This window comes from Symphalangus syndactylus, chromosome 9 (assembly GCF_028878055.3).
Source record: "Symphalangus syndactylus isolate Jambi chromosome 9, NHGRI_mSymSyn1-v2.1_pri, whole genome shotgun sequence".
Lineage (NCBI taxonomy): Eukaryota > Metazoa > Chordata > Mammalia > Primates > Hylobatidae > Symphalangus > Symphalangus syndactylus.
In genome coordinates this window covers 122,877,342-122,895,074 of record NC_072431.2, presented here as the reverse complement: position 1 = coordinate 122,895,074, position 17,733 = coordinate 122,877,342, and the positions used below count along the sequence as shown (strand labels likewise).

Genomic DNA, 17,733 nt, shown 5'->3' with positions numbered 1-17,733 from the left:
TTCCAACCCCATAAAGAGATGAACAACATTTGGATTATAATCTGACTCCCCATTTAAGTTTGCCTGCCAAGGAGAAGACGTACTAATCATTTCAATATGAGTACATGAGTATTCCACCTCATATGGTATACAGATATATACATGTTCACATGGTCGTGCGTCTGTGTGTGTGTGTGTGTGTGTGTGTGATCTCCATTCCTTAGCTGGTGAACAAACTGAATGCATCCATGAAAACGTGATCTTTTTCAATGGTATGTTAACAAAATTAGGTTCCTAAGGCTTCATATGCCAGAGGAAGACCATGGACTACGGTTAATTCTTTTAAGATAATGAATATCCCTTTACCAGTGAATTTTGTGCTCTCTCTCAGAGTGACAGCTTCTACTTCATCTGTAATACCTATGGCACCTAATAGAGTATCACATACATCATAGAAATTCAAATGCTTGTTAAATTGTCGTATTCTAAAATAAAAAAAAGGTTGTTATACTTTGGCAAATGAAGGCAATTAGAAGTCCCATGCCTATGCCAAATGTACAGCTTGAACATCAAAATCTAACAATTTTTAAAAGCATCTTTTTTTGTTTTTTGAGGCGGAGTCTCGCTCTGTTGCCCAGGCTGGAGTGCACTGGCGCAATCTCGGCTCACTGCAACCTCCACCTCCCGGGTTCACGCCATTCTCCTGCCTCAGCCTCCCAAGTAGCTGGGACTACAGGCGCCCACCACCACACACGGCTGATTTTTTGTATTTTTTTTTTTTAAGTAGAGATGAGATTTCACCATGTTAGCCAGGATGGTCTTGATCTCCTGACCCCATGATCCTCCCGCCTCGGCCTCCCAAAGTGCTGGGATTACAGGCTTGAGCCACCGTACCCGGCCACATCTTTTTTATTTTTACCAAATCAGTACACAGTTGTCTAATGTTGTTCATGGAAATCTGCAGCAAGTTATTCTATATATAGTAAGTAAACATTTACTTGTTGGCTGCTAACAGATTTACTACCTTAGCATATCTGTACTTCAGGAATACAATTTGACAGTCATACTAGTAAAACAGTAAGTAAGACACTCAACATTCATCCATGCCATCCATAAATATGTTAAAAACCACAAAAAACAATGTATCAAGTATTACCTATTGCAAAATGAAAGTACATTAATGGTAAACACTGCCCTTCCCCTCCAAAAAAATTCCAGTCAACTCTACTATTCTACCTTCTATTCTACCTTCTACCCTCCCCCATAAGGAAGCAGCAAACTACCAGTTTCTCATCTGTATTTCTTCACACACACTCTCTCTCTCGCACACACATACACACACTAATTCCAGCATATGTAATTATCACTGTCCTTTGTACACAAATATGTAATGTCAGCGACTGGCTGCTGTTTATGGACAAAAGGGAAGCTTCAAAGACCAATGCAGAGATATAAATTCTTGAAGTAAAAATATTTCTTCTTATTTTTTTAGAGACAGGATCTCACTATCTTGCCCAGGCTGGACTTGAACTTCTAGACTCAAAATGATTCTCCTGCCTCAGCCTCCCAAATAGTTGGGACTACAGGCATGCACCACTGCACCCAGACCTTCATGTAAATATATTTCTTACAAGGGACATTTATTGGGTGAAAAATATGGCTCCAGACCTGGTAGAATTTCTGGGTTTAAAAAACATTTCTCTGTTTTTTAGTATCCTTTAGCGTTAATGCACATTAAGGCAAATAAATGTTTTAGTCTATCAAAAGCCAATTCAGCCAAGTATGTTTTCTTTTAAATCACCATTTTGAATCAGAGAAAGATCTGAACTATCACATTGTACTTCCAGAAGCCTACCTGTTAGCATTCATGTTGATAGAATGAACTTCTCTAATCCTAGATGGTGAAATGTGTATTACAGGGAGATTAGATACCATAGGGCAGAGAATCGAGTGGTCTTTCTTTGAGCAAATGTATTGTTTCAGTTACTTACATTCTTTATGTCCTCCAACCACATAAGATACCAAATAATAGCATATATGATTTTGTCAGTCCATACATATAAAACATACATCTAAACACATGTCAAAATACGTCATAAAAAATAGAAAAGTAACATTAATGTTTTATTCAGTATGAATAAAATGAGTCAATTGGGATAAATGTATATGTAACCAAAATTCATGTCTGGTAAACATAAAATTTTTACCATAACAATTTGTAGAAGTGATTTCAGGCCAGGCACAGTGGCTCACGCATGTAATCGCAGCACTTTGGGAGGCTGAGGCGGGCAGATCACCAGAGGTCAGGAGTTCGAGATCAGCCTGTCCAACGTGGTGAAACCCCCTCTCTACTAAACATACAAAACAAAATTAGCCGGGTGGGTTGGCAGGCACCTGTAATCCCAGCTACTTGGGAGGCTGAGGCAGGAGAATCACTTGAAATCGGCAGGCAGAGGTTGCAGTGAGCCGAGATTGTGCCACTGCACAGCAGCCTAGGCAACAGAGTGAGACTCTGTCTCAAATAAAAAAAAAAAAAAAAGAAGAAGAAGTGATTTTAAATCCTCTACAGAATTTTCACAGAATTGTTTCCCCTAGGGAAAAAAAAAATTATCCTTAAAATGCATCACACCATTTTAAATTGGATAATTACTCTTTATATACGTAAACACTTACGATGAAAAAATGCACGCTCGCTTTGTATAAATTTGAACAGTTAGGTATCTAATTAATAGTTGATGCTGACTAAATAATGAAACTTTTGTCTAAAATAACTGGCAAAAGGCCAGAAACAGACAATGCAGTGAAGAATGGTCCATCATAATATCAGAAAAGCAATTACTTAGATGAAAATAAATATCAGCCTTTATTAGCATGAATAAAGAGAAAATTAAAACTGTAAGGGAACGAATATTTCTTTTCATTCAACAATGATGCAATATAGCTGCCTCCAAATTAAGTTACCTTTCATTTGCTCTCAAGTTTCTCTAATTCAACGATGAGGTATTTTAATTACAAAATTTGCCAGGTAAACTGTAAAGCAAGCTCATGTTTCCAAATATGCCATGCCAGATTTGAACATGGTTATTTATTTAAAACTTCACTGGACCAGTTATTTTGGGTTTGGAGATCATACAATAATTTTTAGTTTTATCTCTGTTGGTGTTTTTCTAGTCATGACGGGATGTCTAGGAAGACAAATTTTCTCAATAATGGTTTTCTTCCCCCTTTCCTTTTGAGGTATTTATAAAACCAAAAACAATTATTTCTGGGTACTTAATTCCACCCTCCAGGGCATGAAGTGTGTCTCTTATCATACGGAACACCTAGAATGCTTTTAAACTCAATGATAATTAAGAAACATCAAAGTAAAACCAGGGTGTTTCACAGGGAACTAGGAGCTATCATCTTTTGGCTACCGAATGACATATCTCTTGTCCCCTGGAGTACTACCAAGACTTTTTTACCTAAACAATAGAATGTACTTTTTTAATGCAGCCTTTACTCTTCTGAGGATCAGACATATCCGAACTTTAAAAGTAAACTGCTAAAGGCAACAAAAGCAAGAATAGACAAATGGAATCGAATCAAACTTAGAAACTTCTGGCCGGGCGCGGAGGCTCACGCCTGTAATCCCAGAACTTTGGGAGGCTGAGGCGGGTGGATCATGAGGTCAGGAGATCAAGACCATCTTGGCTAACACGGTGAAACCCCGTCTCTATGAAAAACACAAAAAAATCAGCCGGGCGCAGTGGCGGGCGCCTGAAGTCCCAGCTACTCGGGAGGCTGACGCAGGAGAACGGCGTGAACCCAGGAGGCAGAATTTGCAGTGAGCTGAGATCACGCCACCGCACTCCAGCCTGGGCGACAGAGGGAGACTCTGTCTCAAAAAAAAAAAAAAAAGAAAGAAAAAGAAACTTCTGTGCTGCAAAAGCAAAGGAAACAATCAGCAGAGTGAAGAGATACACTATAGAATGTGAGAAAATATTTGTAAATCATATTTCTGATAAAGGGTATCCAGAACATATAGACAACTCTTAAAATTCAACAACAACAAAAAAAGCCTGATTTAAAAATAGGTGAAGGACTTGAACAGATATGTCCACAAAGAGGACATATACAAATGCCCAAAAAGCACGTGAAAATATGCTTAACGTCAGGAATCAAGGAAACGCAAATCAAAACCACACTGAGATATCACCTCACACCTGTTAGAATGGTTACCATCAAAAAAAAACAGAAAATAATAAGTTATGAGGTTGTAGAGAAATTGGAACCCTTGTGCACTGTTGGCAGGAATCTAAACAATGCTGCCCTTATGGAAAACAGTATGGAGGTTCCTCAAAAAATTAAGAACTACTGTATGACCCAGCTATCCCACTTCTACATATATGTCCAAAGATTGAAAGCAGTATCTTTTAGAGATATTTGCATATTTATATTCACAACAGCATAATTCACAAGCACAAGAGGTGAAAAGCAAACTAAATGTCTATCTACAGATGAATGGATAAAGAAAATGTGGTATATACATATGATGAAATATTATTCAGCCTTAAAAATGAAGACAATTCTGTTGTGTGCTACAACATAAATGAACCTTAAGAACATTAAGTTTCTAGCTACGTGAAATAAGCCAGAACAAAAAGACAAATATGTACTGCATGATTCCACTTCTATGAGGCATCTAAAGTAGGCAAACTCTTAGAAATAGAAGCTAGAATAGTGGTTTCCCAGGGCTGGGAGGAAAAGGTAAACGGGAGTTGTTACTCAAAGGTTAAAAAATTTCAGCTTTGCAAAATGAAAATGTTCTAGAGATCTGCTGTACATTAAGTTACAGAAAACACTACTAAACTGTACACTTAAAAATGGTTAACATGGGCCAGGCACGGTGGCTCACGCCTGTAATCCCAGCACTTTGGGAGGCCAAGGTGGGCGGACTGCCTGAGGTCATGAGTCGGAGAACAGTCTGGCCAACATGGTAAAACCCCATCTCTACTAAAAATACAAAAAAATTAGCCAGTCATGGTGCCGTGTGCCTGTAATTCCAGCTATTCGGGAGACTCAGGCAGGGAAACTGCTTGAACCAGGGAGGTGGAGGCTGCAGTGAGCCGAGATCACACCACTGCACACCAGCATGGACGACAGAGTGAGACTCCGTCTCAAAAAAAAAAAAAAAAAGATTAACAAGGTATATTTTATGTTGTTTTCTACCACAATCAAAATTGCTTTTCAAAAAGTCAACTTCTAAGGAACTAAGAATAGCTAAAACAATCTTGAAAAAGAAGAACAGAACGAAGTTGTAGGACTCACACTTCTCAATTGCAAAACTTAATACAAAGCTACAGTAGTCAAGATAGTGTGGTACTGGCACAAGGACAGACAGAAAGATCAATGGAATAGAACAGAAATTTCAGAAATAAACCCTTATATATCATGGTCAATTAACTTTTGACAAGGGTGCCCAGACACTTCAATGGAGAAAAACTGTCTTTTCAACAAATAGTGCTGGGAACAACAGACATCCACATTCAAAAGAATAAAGTTGTACCCCTACCTCATACTATTTACAGAAGTTAATCCAAATGGATCAAAGATCTATCAATCCACCCTGTGGGAGCTCAAACTGTAAGATACTTACAAAAAAAACACAGAGGTAAATCTTCATGATCTTGGGTTAGACAATAGTTTCTTAAATAGCATACCAAGGACAGAAACAACAACAACAACAAAAATTGATAAATTAGACTTCATCAAAAATTTCTGGGCTTGAAAAGGCACCATCAAAAAGTCAAAAGACAGCTGAGGTTGGGCGTGGTGGCTCATGCCAGTAATCCCAGCACTTTAGGAGGCCAAGACCCGCAGATCACCTGAGGACAAGAGTTTAAAGAGACCAGCCTGGCCAACATAGAGAAACCCCATCTCCACTAAAAATACAAAAATTAGCCGGACATGGTGGCAAATGCCTGTAATCCCAGCTACTGGGGACGCTGAGGCAGGACAATGGCTTAAACCCAAGAGGTGGAGGTTGCAGTGAGCTGAGATCACGCCACTGCACTCCAGCCTGGGCAACAGAGCAAGACTCTTGTCTCAAAAAAAAAAAAAAAGACAGCTGGGCACGGTCACAGTGGTTTATACCTGTAATCCCAGAATTTTTGGGGGGGTCAAGGAAACAGGATCTCTTGAGGCCAGGAGTTTGAAACCAGCCTGGGCAACATGGTAATACCCTATCTCTACAAAAAAAAAAAAAAATATATATATATATATATATATATATATATATATAAATTAACCAGGCATCGTGGCTTGCACCTGTAGTCCCAATTACTACGGAGGCTGAAGCAGGAGGATTTCTTGAGCCCAGGAGTTCAAGGCTGCAGTGAGCCATAATCACACCACTGCACTCCAACCTGCACGACAGAACTAGAAAGACCCTGTCTCTTTAAAAATAAATACATAAAGACAACCACAGAATAGGAGAAAGTATTTGCAAACCTTGTGCCTAGCAGAGGGCTTGTACTCAGAATATATAAACAGCACTTAGAACTCCATAGTAAAAAGACAAACAACCCAACTGAAAAATGGCCAATGGAGACATGTCTCTCTTTTCCAGAAAAGATACACAAATGGCCAATAAGTGCATAAGATGCTCAACATCACTAGCCATCAGGCAAATGTAAATCAAAACCACACTGAGATATCACTTCATAGTCACTAGGATGATTCAAATAAAAAGATAGTATTTCACACCCACTAAGATCTGTAAAAATAAAAAGACAACAACAAGGGCCAGGCGTGGTGGCTCACGCCTGAAATCCCAACACTTTGGGAGGCCAAGGCGGGAGGATCATGAGGTCAGGAGATCGAGACCATCCTGGCTAACACAGTGAAACGCCGTCTCTACTAAAAATACAAAAAATTAGCCAGCATGGTGGCAGGCGCCTGTAGTCCCAGCTACTCGGGAGGCTGAGGCAGGAGAATGGCGTGAACCCGGGAGGTGGAGCTTGCAGTAAGCCAAGATTGCGCCACTGCACTCCAGCCTGGGCGACAGAGCAAGACTTCATCTCAAAAGACAAAAATAAATAAATAAATAAATAAATAACAAGTGTTGAGGAGGGTGTAGAGAGACTGGGAAGAATTATACACTATTGGTTGCAAAGTAAAATGCTGCGGTTGCGTCGGAAAACAATTTGGAAGTTCCTCAAAAAGTTGTAAGTAGATAGGACATACTACCCAACAATTCTACTCTTGAGCATATACCCAAGAGAAATGAAAACATTATGTCCACAAAAACTTGTAAATGAATGTTCAGGGCCACATTACTCAAAAAGTATAAACAACCGAAACGTGCTTTCATTGAATAGATATGTAAGAGGTAGTATATCCATAAAATGGAATATTATGTATATTTTAAGTGGGTGAGTTATATCTCAATAAAGCTAATAATAGCAAACTGCTATGATTATATAGTGTTATAAAATATGAAATGTACCATTTGGAAAGGCATTTAGAAATTACCAAACTCACTTGACTTACAAATGAGAGAACAGAGGCTATCAAAAGTAGATGGAACAGAACAGGGCCTCTACAGATACCCAGTCCCAGCACTGTTCTGAGTCTCTAACAGGCAACAGTACAACTGCCTTCCAAGAAATAGCCAGTCACCTGCGTAGAGATACTGACTGGATAAAGAATAAGTGCAGGATACCTGCAAGAGCAGCTACTGCCACGTATTCCTCTTTAATTACCACACAGCACTAACCTATTTTGTTCTAATTTGGGGGTTTTCATTGCCAGGGGAAGAGTTAAAATTATGGCCTTCATCTTCACAAGTCCCTCTTTTCTCTTCTACTACTCCCAACACAAACCATAATAAATGCAAATGGAACTATTAGAAAAAGGAATGTTAAGACACTCATGCTTTTTCTGTGGGAAGGTCACCAGCCTTAGATGACCACGGCAGACTCATCTATATATATCTATATAGAGAGAGAATTTTTCTTTTTTTTTTTTTTTGAGACAAAGTCTTGCTCTGTCGCTCAGGCTAGAGTGCAGTGGCGAGATCTTGGCTCACTGCAACCTCTGCCTCCCAGGTTCAAGTGATTCTCTTGCCTCAGCCTCCCGAGTAGCTGAGATTATAGGTGCCCGCCACCACGCCCAGCTAATTTTTGTATTTTTAGTAGACACAGGGTTTCACCATATTGGCCAGGCTGGTCTTGAACTCCTGACCTTGTGATCCACCCACCTGAGCCTCCCAAAGTGCTGGGATTACAGGCGTGAGCCACCATGCCCTGCCCCATCTCAATATATTCTACACAGTACTTCCGCCCACTGGCCAAAAGGCTGGGGCATAGCCCTAGGATAGGAGAGCTGGGCATTTAGCATTCCACCTGAGGGAAAGACTATGAAAAATAGCTCATCTCTCTTCCCTAAAACAAGGATAACTTAGCCCATACTTTCACAAGACACCACGAAAAGCTTAATAGAGGTGGCTGGGCACAGTGGCTCACTGTGGGATCACGCTGTAATCCCAGCAATTTGGGAGGCCGAGGCCGGTGGATCACCTGAGGTCAGGAGTTTGAGACCAGCCTGGCCAACATGGTGAAACCTTGTCCCTACTAAAAATACAAAAATTAGCCAAGCGCAGTGGCGCACGCATGTAATCCCAGCTACTCGGGAGGCTGAGGCAGGAGAATCTCTTGAATCCAGGAGATGGAGGTTGCAGTGAGCCAAAATCACGCCACTGCACTCTAGTTTGGGCAACAGAGCAAGATTCTGTTAAAAAAAAAAAAAAAAAAAAAACCTTAACAGAGAAAGTACAAGTGTTAAAAAGCCTTGCCTAAAAGAGGTAAGGTCAAGAAAAATTAAAAATAACTTTATAGGGATTTGGCAATAAGTCATTAACATATTTGAAAAGTTATTGGAGAACCCCAAAAGAGTTTGGAAAACTGACAAAATCTGTTGAAATCAGGAGACAAAAATATTTTATTTACCCTCAGTAAAAAAGGTTCTCCTAGTTTAAAAAAGTAAAAAGACAAACTTTTGGGTAAAGAGGGACAAATGTATTATAATGTACCATTTTCTATTTGAGTGCTTTCAGAATTCTTAAAAAGGTAATTCTCTTCATCTCTAAGATTTTAAAATAATATTTTCCAATACAAAATTTACAAATACGTATTTTATTTATGATTTGAAAATGACCACATTATCATCCTTTTTCTCCTCTGCATCTAGCCAATTAAGCAAATATATTTCTAAAGAACCAGGCTATGCTAGAGGAAAATCAAAGGGGGAAAAGAGCAAAGGAAAATTAATAGGCTACATTATTTTTACACAGATTTTAAAACATATATATGACATCTATGAAATATCTTTTAATTATTCTCTAGATATGGAAGAAGATAAACTGCTAATAGATCCATTCATATACATGATTTAGTCAGTACTAAAAGTTATGTTAGTCACCAGAAATATTGCTTTTGTCCTCTGAAAGATTTGAAAAAAGAAAGTAAGACTTTTCATTGCTGTCAAATGTATTCAATTTTCCCCTCAAATGAAGTTTAGATGAAAACAATGTGACTGACAAGCCCCGCACAGGCAAATCTTGGCAACCCTCAACTCTGTCTATCTCCTTGGCCTGTTAAGCAAAATTCCTTCACAAACTGTTGGTCTTTGCAATAACTCCTACAAAGCTCATTACTGCCAGCGTCGGCCTATCCCCCATGTTGTGCATTTATCCCTGGGATGCATATCAACATGTGGCACATGTCCTTGACATGCACAGAAGAGCTGCACCCCAGGACAGCAGCATGCACGACAATAGTCTCGACGCTTACTTCTTTATGGTTGCTGGGATGTAACCGAGAAATCTAATAACTGTGACAGTGGGGCCTTTCGGTTTTTCCTTGCCTTTCCAGACAGTGAAGCTGCACAGACACTAATGAAAGGTTAAATGAATAGGAATAGTTGACAAGAGGTACAATAAAGAAGGAGCTTGGTAATCCACAGACACTGAGCAGAGATCCTTGGCTCAAGCAGAGAAAGGACAGCACATCGTCGAGTCACAATATTTAAAACAGCTTGCTATACACAGAGGCTTTTGTGTCTGGGTATACGTCTGGCTTTGGACTAAAAAAAAAAAAAAAAGATACTGAAAAGGAATTTCAGCATGGGGCACTTTGGCAAATGTAAGGTCATTATAAGAGAAAAATGTTTTGTGTAGGTTGTTACATCTTTGTAATAAACACAAAAAAGCAGGGACTATGAACTCATGAACCGTAAGTTCCAAGACAATACTGTACATTTTGACAACTATTAAATACTGTATCTAGAAGGCTGGCTTGATGCTATTCCCACTGGTAAGATACATACACAGTGAGTCATTTAGGAGTTTCACATTCTGCCTTCCTTATGGAAGAATTCCTGATACTCATCTTATTAGAGTTTTATAGTCAAGTTCTAGTCTTTAGTGAACGTAATTTGTTACAAATACAACCAAAACTCTCAAAGCCACCTTCTACTCATTGAAAAACTTCGCAGCAGTTACTAGCAATTTGTGAAGTACCAGGCAAACTTTTTGTAACTGCAAGTGATTGCAATTGTGAAATGGCCTCAACTAGAATTCTTAATTATCGAACCTATTATTTTTTGGTGCCCTTCTCACTATACCTCAAGGGAAGGTTGTACTCCCTAGGAAGTTTATTTTAAATTATAACAGCAAAACAATTTAAATCACCAAGAAAAAAATACTCTAGAATGTCAAAGAGAAAATAGAGCAAAAAGAACAAAACTGATGTTGTTATGTACGGATATTTTTAAAGGAAAAAAGTTATGATGATAGCAAAAACTTAAAGAATGATATATCTGTAATATTCTTATGCATACTGAGTTAGAATATAGGTTCTTATGCATTGAGTTAGAATATGGGTTCATAACAAATGGTAAAAGCATACTGAGAATATATTTCAAAACAAGGGAGGCTCTTTGAACAGCCAAATTAAATTATAGCTGAACTCTTGAGTGTACATGAGGGTTCTAATAAGCAACAAATAAAGACTTTTATTGGCTAGTAACATAATGAGAGCTACTGTGCAAAAGATTTTAAGAAGGACAAATCTGGGTAGTTTATCTCACTGGATTATATTATTTACTTATATGATAAATATGTTTGTCTAAAGTAATGCTCCTAAAAACTAGTATATAAATATTAAAGTGCAATTATGATCAATGACTCTTTAACATAAACGTATCACAAATGTTAATGGAAAGTGGTAAATATGAAAGTAAATGACAATTATTGAATGTAATATCATTTAAATCCTATTTCTTTAACTTATCTTTTGATCCATAATGTCAGGTTTATAAATAGTTTAACATTTATGCTTATAACAGGAAGCATTTATTTTAAAGAAAATTTCTGTCTGGAATACAGCAGTGGTATGTAGAACTACTCCAAAACCATCATTTACAAAAAAGGGGTTGTCCTTCATAAACTAAAAGGAGTTAACCCACTTCTGGGTAATTTCGTAGGAAGCTACTCTTAATAGAACTCTGAAGGCTGGCCTCCTAAAACGAGAGTAACTCCCTCAATTGACAAAAACTACAAAGAGTAGTTAGTCAAACCAAAACATTTAAAATATAGTATCTGGTTGCATTTTGCCGGATCTTCAAATCACCTGAAAGGCAAAAGCCTAGAAAGCTTAGCTGACGCCTTGACTGTTCTTGTAGAAAGTTCTTTTGCTTCTGTCACTTTAAAAAAAAAAAAACCATAATAGCACCTCCCAGCCTAAACACTGAGCCAGTATTCATTACCTACTCTTTTTGTGCAACATTCTGATAGCCAGAGTGTTTTTTAAACCTTAAGTATATCTAATAAAATCATGAGGCTCCCTCTAGCTCTTCAGAGGGGAGTTTACTAACCAATGATACTATATAATTCCCATCCAACAGGAAAGATTTGAGGAGGCTACCTCCTCTTCCACAAGAAATGTTTTCCACTCTGTTTCTTGTAAGGATGTAGATGGTAAATGAGACCATCTGCTGAGTAAATCAGAAAGCGTTGCTCCTTATATATTTATCAAGTTAAGAATCTATAAACTGCTTCCAACCTAAGCTTTATGTACAGAATTCTATAGTGAAACTTTAATCTGTTTAAACCATAGGACATAAATTTACCCATCCTGTCTAAAATTAATTTTAACGTCAAAAAACAAATAACAACATGTATGAACATCCACAGAAATTCAAACTTGTGGTCTGGTCTCAGTTTTAAAAATCTACATTTAAATGCAGAATCTCAAAAATTCAGGAAAAAAACACTTCATGAACTGTATCTGTGGGGTTTATATAAAACAAAGATGCTAATAGTATAGAAAACATTTTCACGTACCACAGTATTTATACACAAAACTAGTATAATGACTTTTTTATTGTTTAATCTTACCTGCAATTTAGTATTGGATATTTGGGGATCGTAGGTTGTTTAGAAGACCATAAATAATATAGTTGAAGTATGCCATCTTACAATAACCATAAAAGCCACATTGTCAACTGGCAAATCATCTCCAACAAATGAATGTGAACAGTACTAAACTGAACTCCTCATATTCACTAAGGCCATCTTTCAAATACTTAAGGAATATTTAAAATCGTGCTGAACCCTTAACTCTAAAATTAAAAGTAAAGGAAACCACTAACTTCAAGTCATCATCTATTTTGGACTCCCTTAATATAAGAAATATTCCCAGGAACAACAACAAAAAGAATAGCTCCCTCTACCCCCCACCCCCACCCCTTTTTGAGCCAGTGTCCAATTTCTTCTTTTCTGAACAGCTGTATTATCCAACTTAAGTTGCTCTGCTAATTTCAGTCCCACAAGGACTAACTTGGAAGGCAAAAAAATACAAGAAAAGATCAATTTGCTGGGAAAGATCAAATGAGAAAACTGTGGGGACAGCACCAGGTCAGCGTGTGGAGAACTAAGCAGACCTGTTCTTCATTAACTGCGGCTCTCTGGGGATGTCACACACTACCTGTCCGTGGGCTTTATTGAACCGCCTAACCCGCCTCTCTGTTCCATTCTTCTGGGCCCAAGTGAATCATATCCTGCTGCTGACAAGTTAGCAGGGGACTGCGGCTGCAACATGAAAGTACTTTTCTTTCTTGTCTAAATCAGGCAGATTTTTGAAAAGACGACACAGCATTGACTCGTGACATGGCAAGATGAAACGAGAGGTCTGGGCCGGTCTTGGAGCTGTGCAGATAAAAGTAATCAAATGACACTCCTGGAATGCAAATTGGCATTCTTGACTGCAGCAATTGCACAACCATGAAACATCCCTGACAGCAAGCAAGATTAGGACAAAATGTTATGTAAAGCACTGAACTCAAGAACTCTCACTTGAAAATTCAAACTGTAACACTTACATTTTAATACAGCAGTAGTCAGCTCTGCTTTTGTCTGCTTCTTTTTGTAATCACATATCCCTATCTGACAGATATCTTACATCTCAAATAGAAGAAAAAATCAGGTATTAGGAATGTACTGTGGCTATTAACATTTTCCTAATATTAATTGTAAAATATCATGCACAGTTTATTCCTATTCAAAGTCTTACATGCAAACACCACCCAACTTAATATTCTCAAGAGGAAAAAAAGTTTCAGACCTTTCTCAAAAGATACTCAAAACAAAGTTCAGGTTCAAGCTCGTTACTACTTCCCTCAGGTAAAGATACTCCTGTACTTTGGTAAAGTGATTAGCAATCTGGACTTTTAATACAGTGCACTCTGCGAACTAAGAACTTCATTAAGACTGAACAGTTTACATGAAACATCTACAAATATAAAACACAGATACTCTCTAAAGGCTCACAAGGGATTGTGTGTGTGTATGTGAGTCCAAAAAGTAAAAGTTCTGTTAACTTGTACAAGGTCTCACTACTAGGGTACATCTTCAGATCAGACACACTAAGTAACAGTGCCAGAAATAAATTCCTCCCATTTAAAGCATGTATGCGTGTGCACAGTAACATCTGAAACTGCAGAATACAAAGCAGTGGAAGGCAAACAGGCTTAGCCACAGTTCAAAGTCATTAGGATATAGGAATAGATGTGTAGACAAATAGTTAATACAGATCTGTAGACAAATAGTTAATATAGGCTAGGGTAAAGGGAAGAAAAATAATACCTGCCACCGGCTTTTACGGTGTTCTTGTGTAAAATGCCTGTTAGAAGAAAAACTCTCAAGCTCTAAACAGATATATTTAATATTGTTTTGATGTCTCACTTAAGCACGGCTTTCAACAATTGCAAGTGTCCACGAAGTATATAAAAAAATAATAAAACAGGCCACTTTCTGCCACTTTAATCCTGGGTACACAGGATTATTTTATGATGTCTTTTGTACGTCAGTTTTACAACAGCTTGACTCTAGGGTAAATGGGAACCATCATAAATCGCACGCTGCTTTCAAAACCACTTTAATTTCTGTCAGCGTTACTGTAACCACAGTCCTGGGCTCACGCTTTTGTGTGTGTGTGTGTGTGTGTGTATACGCGCCCCTGCATTTGACAGTCGCATCTCCTACACTCCAGTTGTGACTTTGATCACGGAAACAAGAGATGTCACATTAGGGAGCAAAGAAGAGGAAAAAATGCCAACCCGCTATCTCACCTGTATTCTTGTATGTTCCCTCTACATACAGAACACACCATGTCAGATCCCCAAGTGGGGGTAACGATAGCGACGCTGGGTGGAAGCAAACTAAAAAGAAGGGAGTGGTCAAGCCCCATTTCTAACAAATCACTTCCCCGAAAGCGGACAGAGCGGCTCATCACCAGGCGAACTAATTGCACGCTTCCTCGCTGCAGAGAAGTCGCTTCTCGTAGTGGGGCTGTGCTGGAGTCTCGCTTGGCAAAGCCAGCCCATCTCCTCCACCACTTGCACTTGGAACTTTTTTTCAACCTTAAACTCACTTCACAGGAGATTTCACCTAGGGTTTTTCAATATGTATAATTTTTTATTCTGCTCCCTCCCCGGGCCCCAAATCCCACCCTCCAGTCAACGTGCAAGTAAAAACAAATCGGCTCCTATAGAATTGCACTTCGAAAAGAGCCGTCTCTGCAGGGTTGATTTTCCTGCCCTGCGTTCTGCACCTTCTCCGTAAGGCTTGCGGTAACATTTCCTCCCATCTCCATTTACCACGGGAAGGTTCCGAATGTGAAGACGAGGGGAGGGGAAGAGTCAACGTGCCGGGCCCGGGCGGCTACGCCCCAGCGCACCCGGCACCCACGCCCAGCCGCGGGTCCCTCACTCGGCGGCAAGTTGTAAAAGTTCCCGTAGGTCCCAGCCGCCTTCCTCTCTTCCCCAAGCTCCTGCCAGCGCTCCATTCATCCCCCGCTCCCCTCCACCTCGTCCCCCCAGCCCGTCCCCAACGCCCTGGAGCCTCCCCTAGTCAGCCGCTCACCTTCGCGCAGAAGCCGCGAGCGGGGCCGACCTTGAGGAGCCCCCTCACACGTGCACCCTCCCACCTGGAGCTCGCCTCGGAAACTTGGGGCCAAGTTTAGGGGAGGACACTGGGAGCGCAGCGGGGATCAGGTTGGACCGGGGTTCTGGTCCCCGGCCCGCCCTCCTCAGCGCCCCTTGCCCCTCGCGCCGCGGGCCGGAGAGCGGACACGGCCCCCGGGCGGCCCCGGTGGCCCTCGGGCGCGGGGGTCATTTCTGAGGAAGTCTAGAATAAAAAGGGAAGGAGGGTGGAAACTTCTTACCATCTCGGCATGCTGGTTGTCAAGTGCAGCCCCCGCCTCTTGGTCTCCTCTTAGCGGCCGCGCCTGGACCAGCCCCTCGGCCGCCGCTGGCTCCCTCCGTCTCGGCCTTTCTCTCCCTCCCCCTCCGAGTTCCTCCGGGCCGCCGCTCTCGCCGCCTCCGCCTCCCCGCCCGCCCGCGCGCGCCCTCGCCGCGGCCCCTCTGCGCTCAGGTGACTGATTTACACTCGCGCCGGGGTCGCGCTCGCGCCCCGAGTCCCAGCCGGCACAGTTCCCCGGCTCCTCCTCGGGACAAAAAAAAAAAAAAAGGGGGAACGGCCTGTCCCGGGAGGGGGCTGCCCTGCTCGGGGGAGGCGGGGGACCGGCGGGCGAGGTGACCTCGGCGGCCGTGCAAGCCCCACAAGTTTTTCCTCTCTTTGCAGAATTGTCGTGACTACAATGTTGCTTCCCTTTTGCAAAATAAAAGTCGGTTCGTTGTGTTGTTTGTCCTCAGAGGTCCAGGGGCTTGGGGAAGGAGGATATATGTTTCTCCCTCCCCCACGCCCTGTGACTTGTGTGGGGGCTTTTTGTTTGTTGTTTGGGTTTTTCTTGCTCTCTCTTTCTGGGGATGGAAAAAACAACTTTATGGTGATGGAAAAACAACCCTGGCGCCCCCCCGGGAGCTGCGGGCGTGGAGGTGGAGGTGGCCGCTAGCGCCCAGCTGTCACAAAAAAAAAAAAAAAAAAAAAATTGCGGGGCGGGGGTGGGGAGCGGAGCAAGGAGAGGAGGCTGCGAAACGCCGAGGAAAGGGCGCGAACTTTATTCCGACTGCAGCAAACCGCGGCAGCTCTTTCCTTTTCGGGCACTCGGGCGTCTCCGTCCCCTTTGACCAGTTCCTCCTCCCCAGCCCCTGCCCTTGCCCCTTCCTCCGCGTCCCAGCCGCGGCCGACCCGGCTCCCCGCGCCTCTCTCAGCCCAGCTCCTCCGCGCGCCGCTGGGGAGAAGGCGAGTGAGGCGGAGGAAAACCCAGGGGACAGAAACCCGGGACGAGAACGTGCTGGGAGAGAAGGCCAAAAGTTGCGCGCAGCTGGGGGAAAAAAGTTTCTCTGGTGGCGACGCGTTTTGTGCCGGCCCAGACGCCGGCTTGCGGCGAGGGCTTCCTTCCCCTTCCCCTGGTCTGGGCCGCGGGCCTCGGGCTGGAGAGGAAGGAGGCTGTCGCGCCCGCGGGGGAAAGAAGTCACATCTGTGGGTGACACTCAGCCGACCCAAGTCACTCTGCCCTGGAGACTGAGAAACGCCGACTACAGCCTAAGCGCGCACACGCCTGCAGCTGAAGGATATTTCTTAAATGCAGGCGAAACACACTCCCCGGCCGCAAGAATGGGGCGGGGGTGGGGGGGAGCTTCATCATCATCATCTAACTAACGTACACTTTGTGCCAAAAACATCTCCGCGTTGTGCAGATTTATCATAACTAGAGCAAACTTTCTGCTTATCTAACATGGGAGGAAGGCATAGGTTTCAAGCATACTCCCTGAGCACTAAGAAATCAGAGAATCGGCGAAGACTTGGCAGAACAGCAGGTATGGTTACCGGTTCCTACTTAAAAGTGAGAATCATCCCTTTCCTTTCTCTCTTCCTCAAATAGAGGGGGAGAGAGAGAGACTACTTAATTGCATTCAGAGGACAGAATTAAATTCCTTTGAAAAGATGTAGCCTTGGAATTACATAGTTTTATTTTCTTTGCAGAGTCTGGTCTTAGTTTAATATAAATTTTCACAGTAACTGATTTTTAAAAATTTTTCGGGAGCCGCTGATCAGAGTCCCAAGTAGCCACAGCTGTCTTGAAAATGTGATTAGGTGGCCGGGCGCGGTGGCTCACGCCTGTAATCCAACTTTGGGAGGCCGAGGCGGGCGGATCGCCTGAGGTCAGGAGTTCGAGACCAGCCTGACCAACATGGTGAAACCCCCCCATCTCTACTAAAAATACAAAAATTAGCCAACTGTGGTGGCAG

At 41.7% G+C, this 17,733-nt stretch overlaps 1 protein-coding gene across 3 annotated transcripts in view; it reads right to left on the bottom strand.

Moving 5' to 3' along the window:
* Positions 1-15,841, bottom strand: part of BNC2 (basonuclin zinc finger protein 2) — a 456,779-nt gene extending 440,938 nt beyond the window's left edge. For all 3 annotated transcript variants that reach the window (XM_063609162.1, XM_055294185.2, XM_063609164.1), the window contains exon 1: positions 15,744-15,841. In XM_063609162.1, coding sequence (XP_063465232.1) covers positions 15,744-15,746 — 3 coding nt within the window. In that variant the 5' untranslated portion in view covers positions 15,747-15,841. The remainder of the gene's footprint in view (positions 1-15,743) is intronic.
* Positions 15,842-17,733: the final 1,892 nt, after the last annotated feature.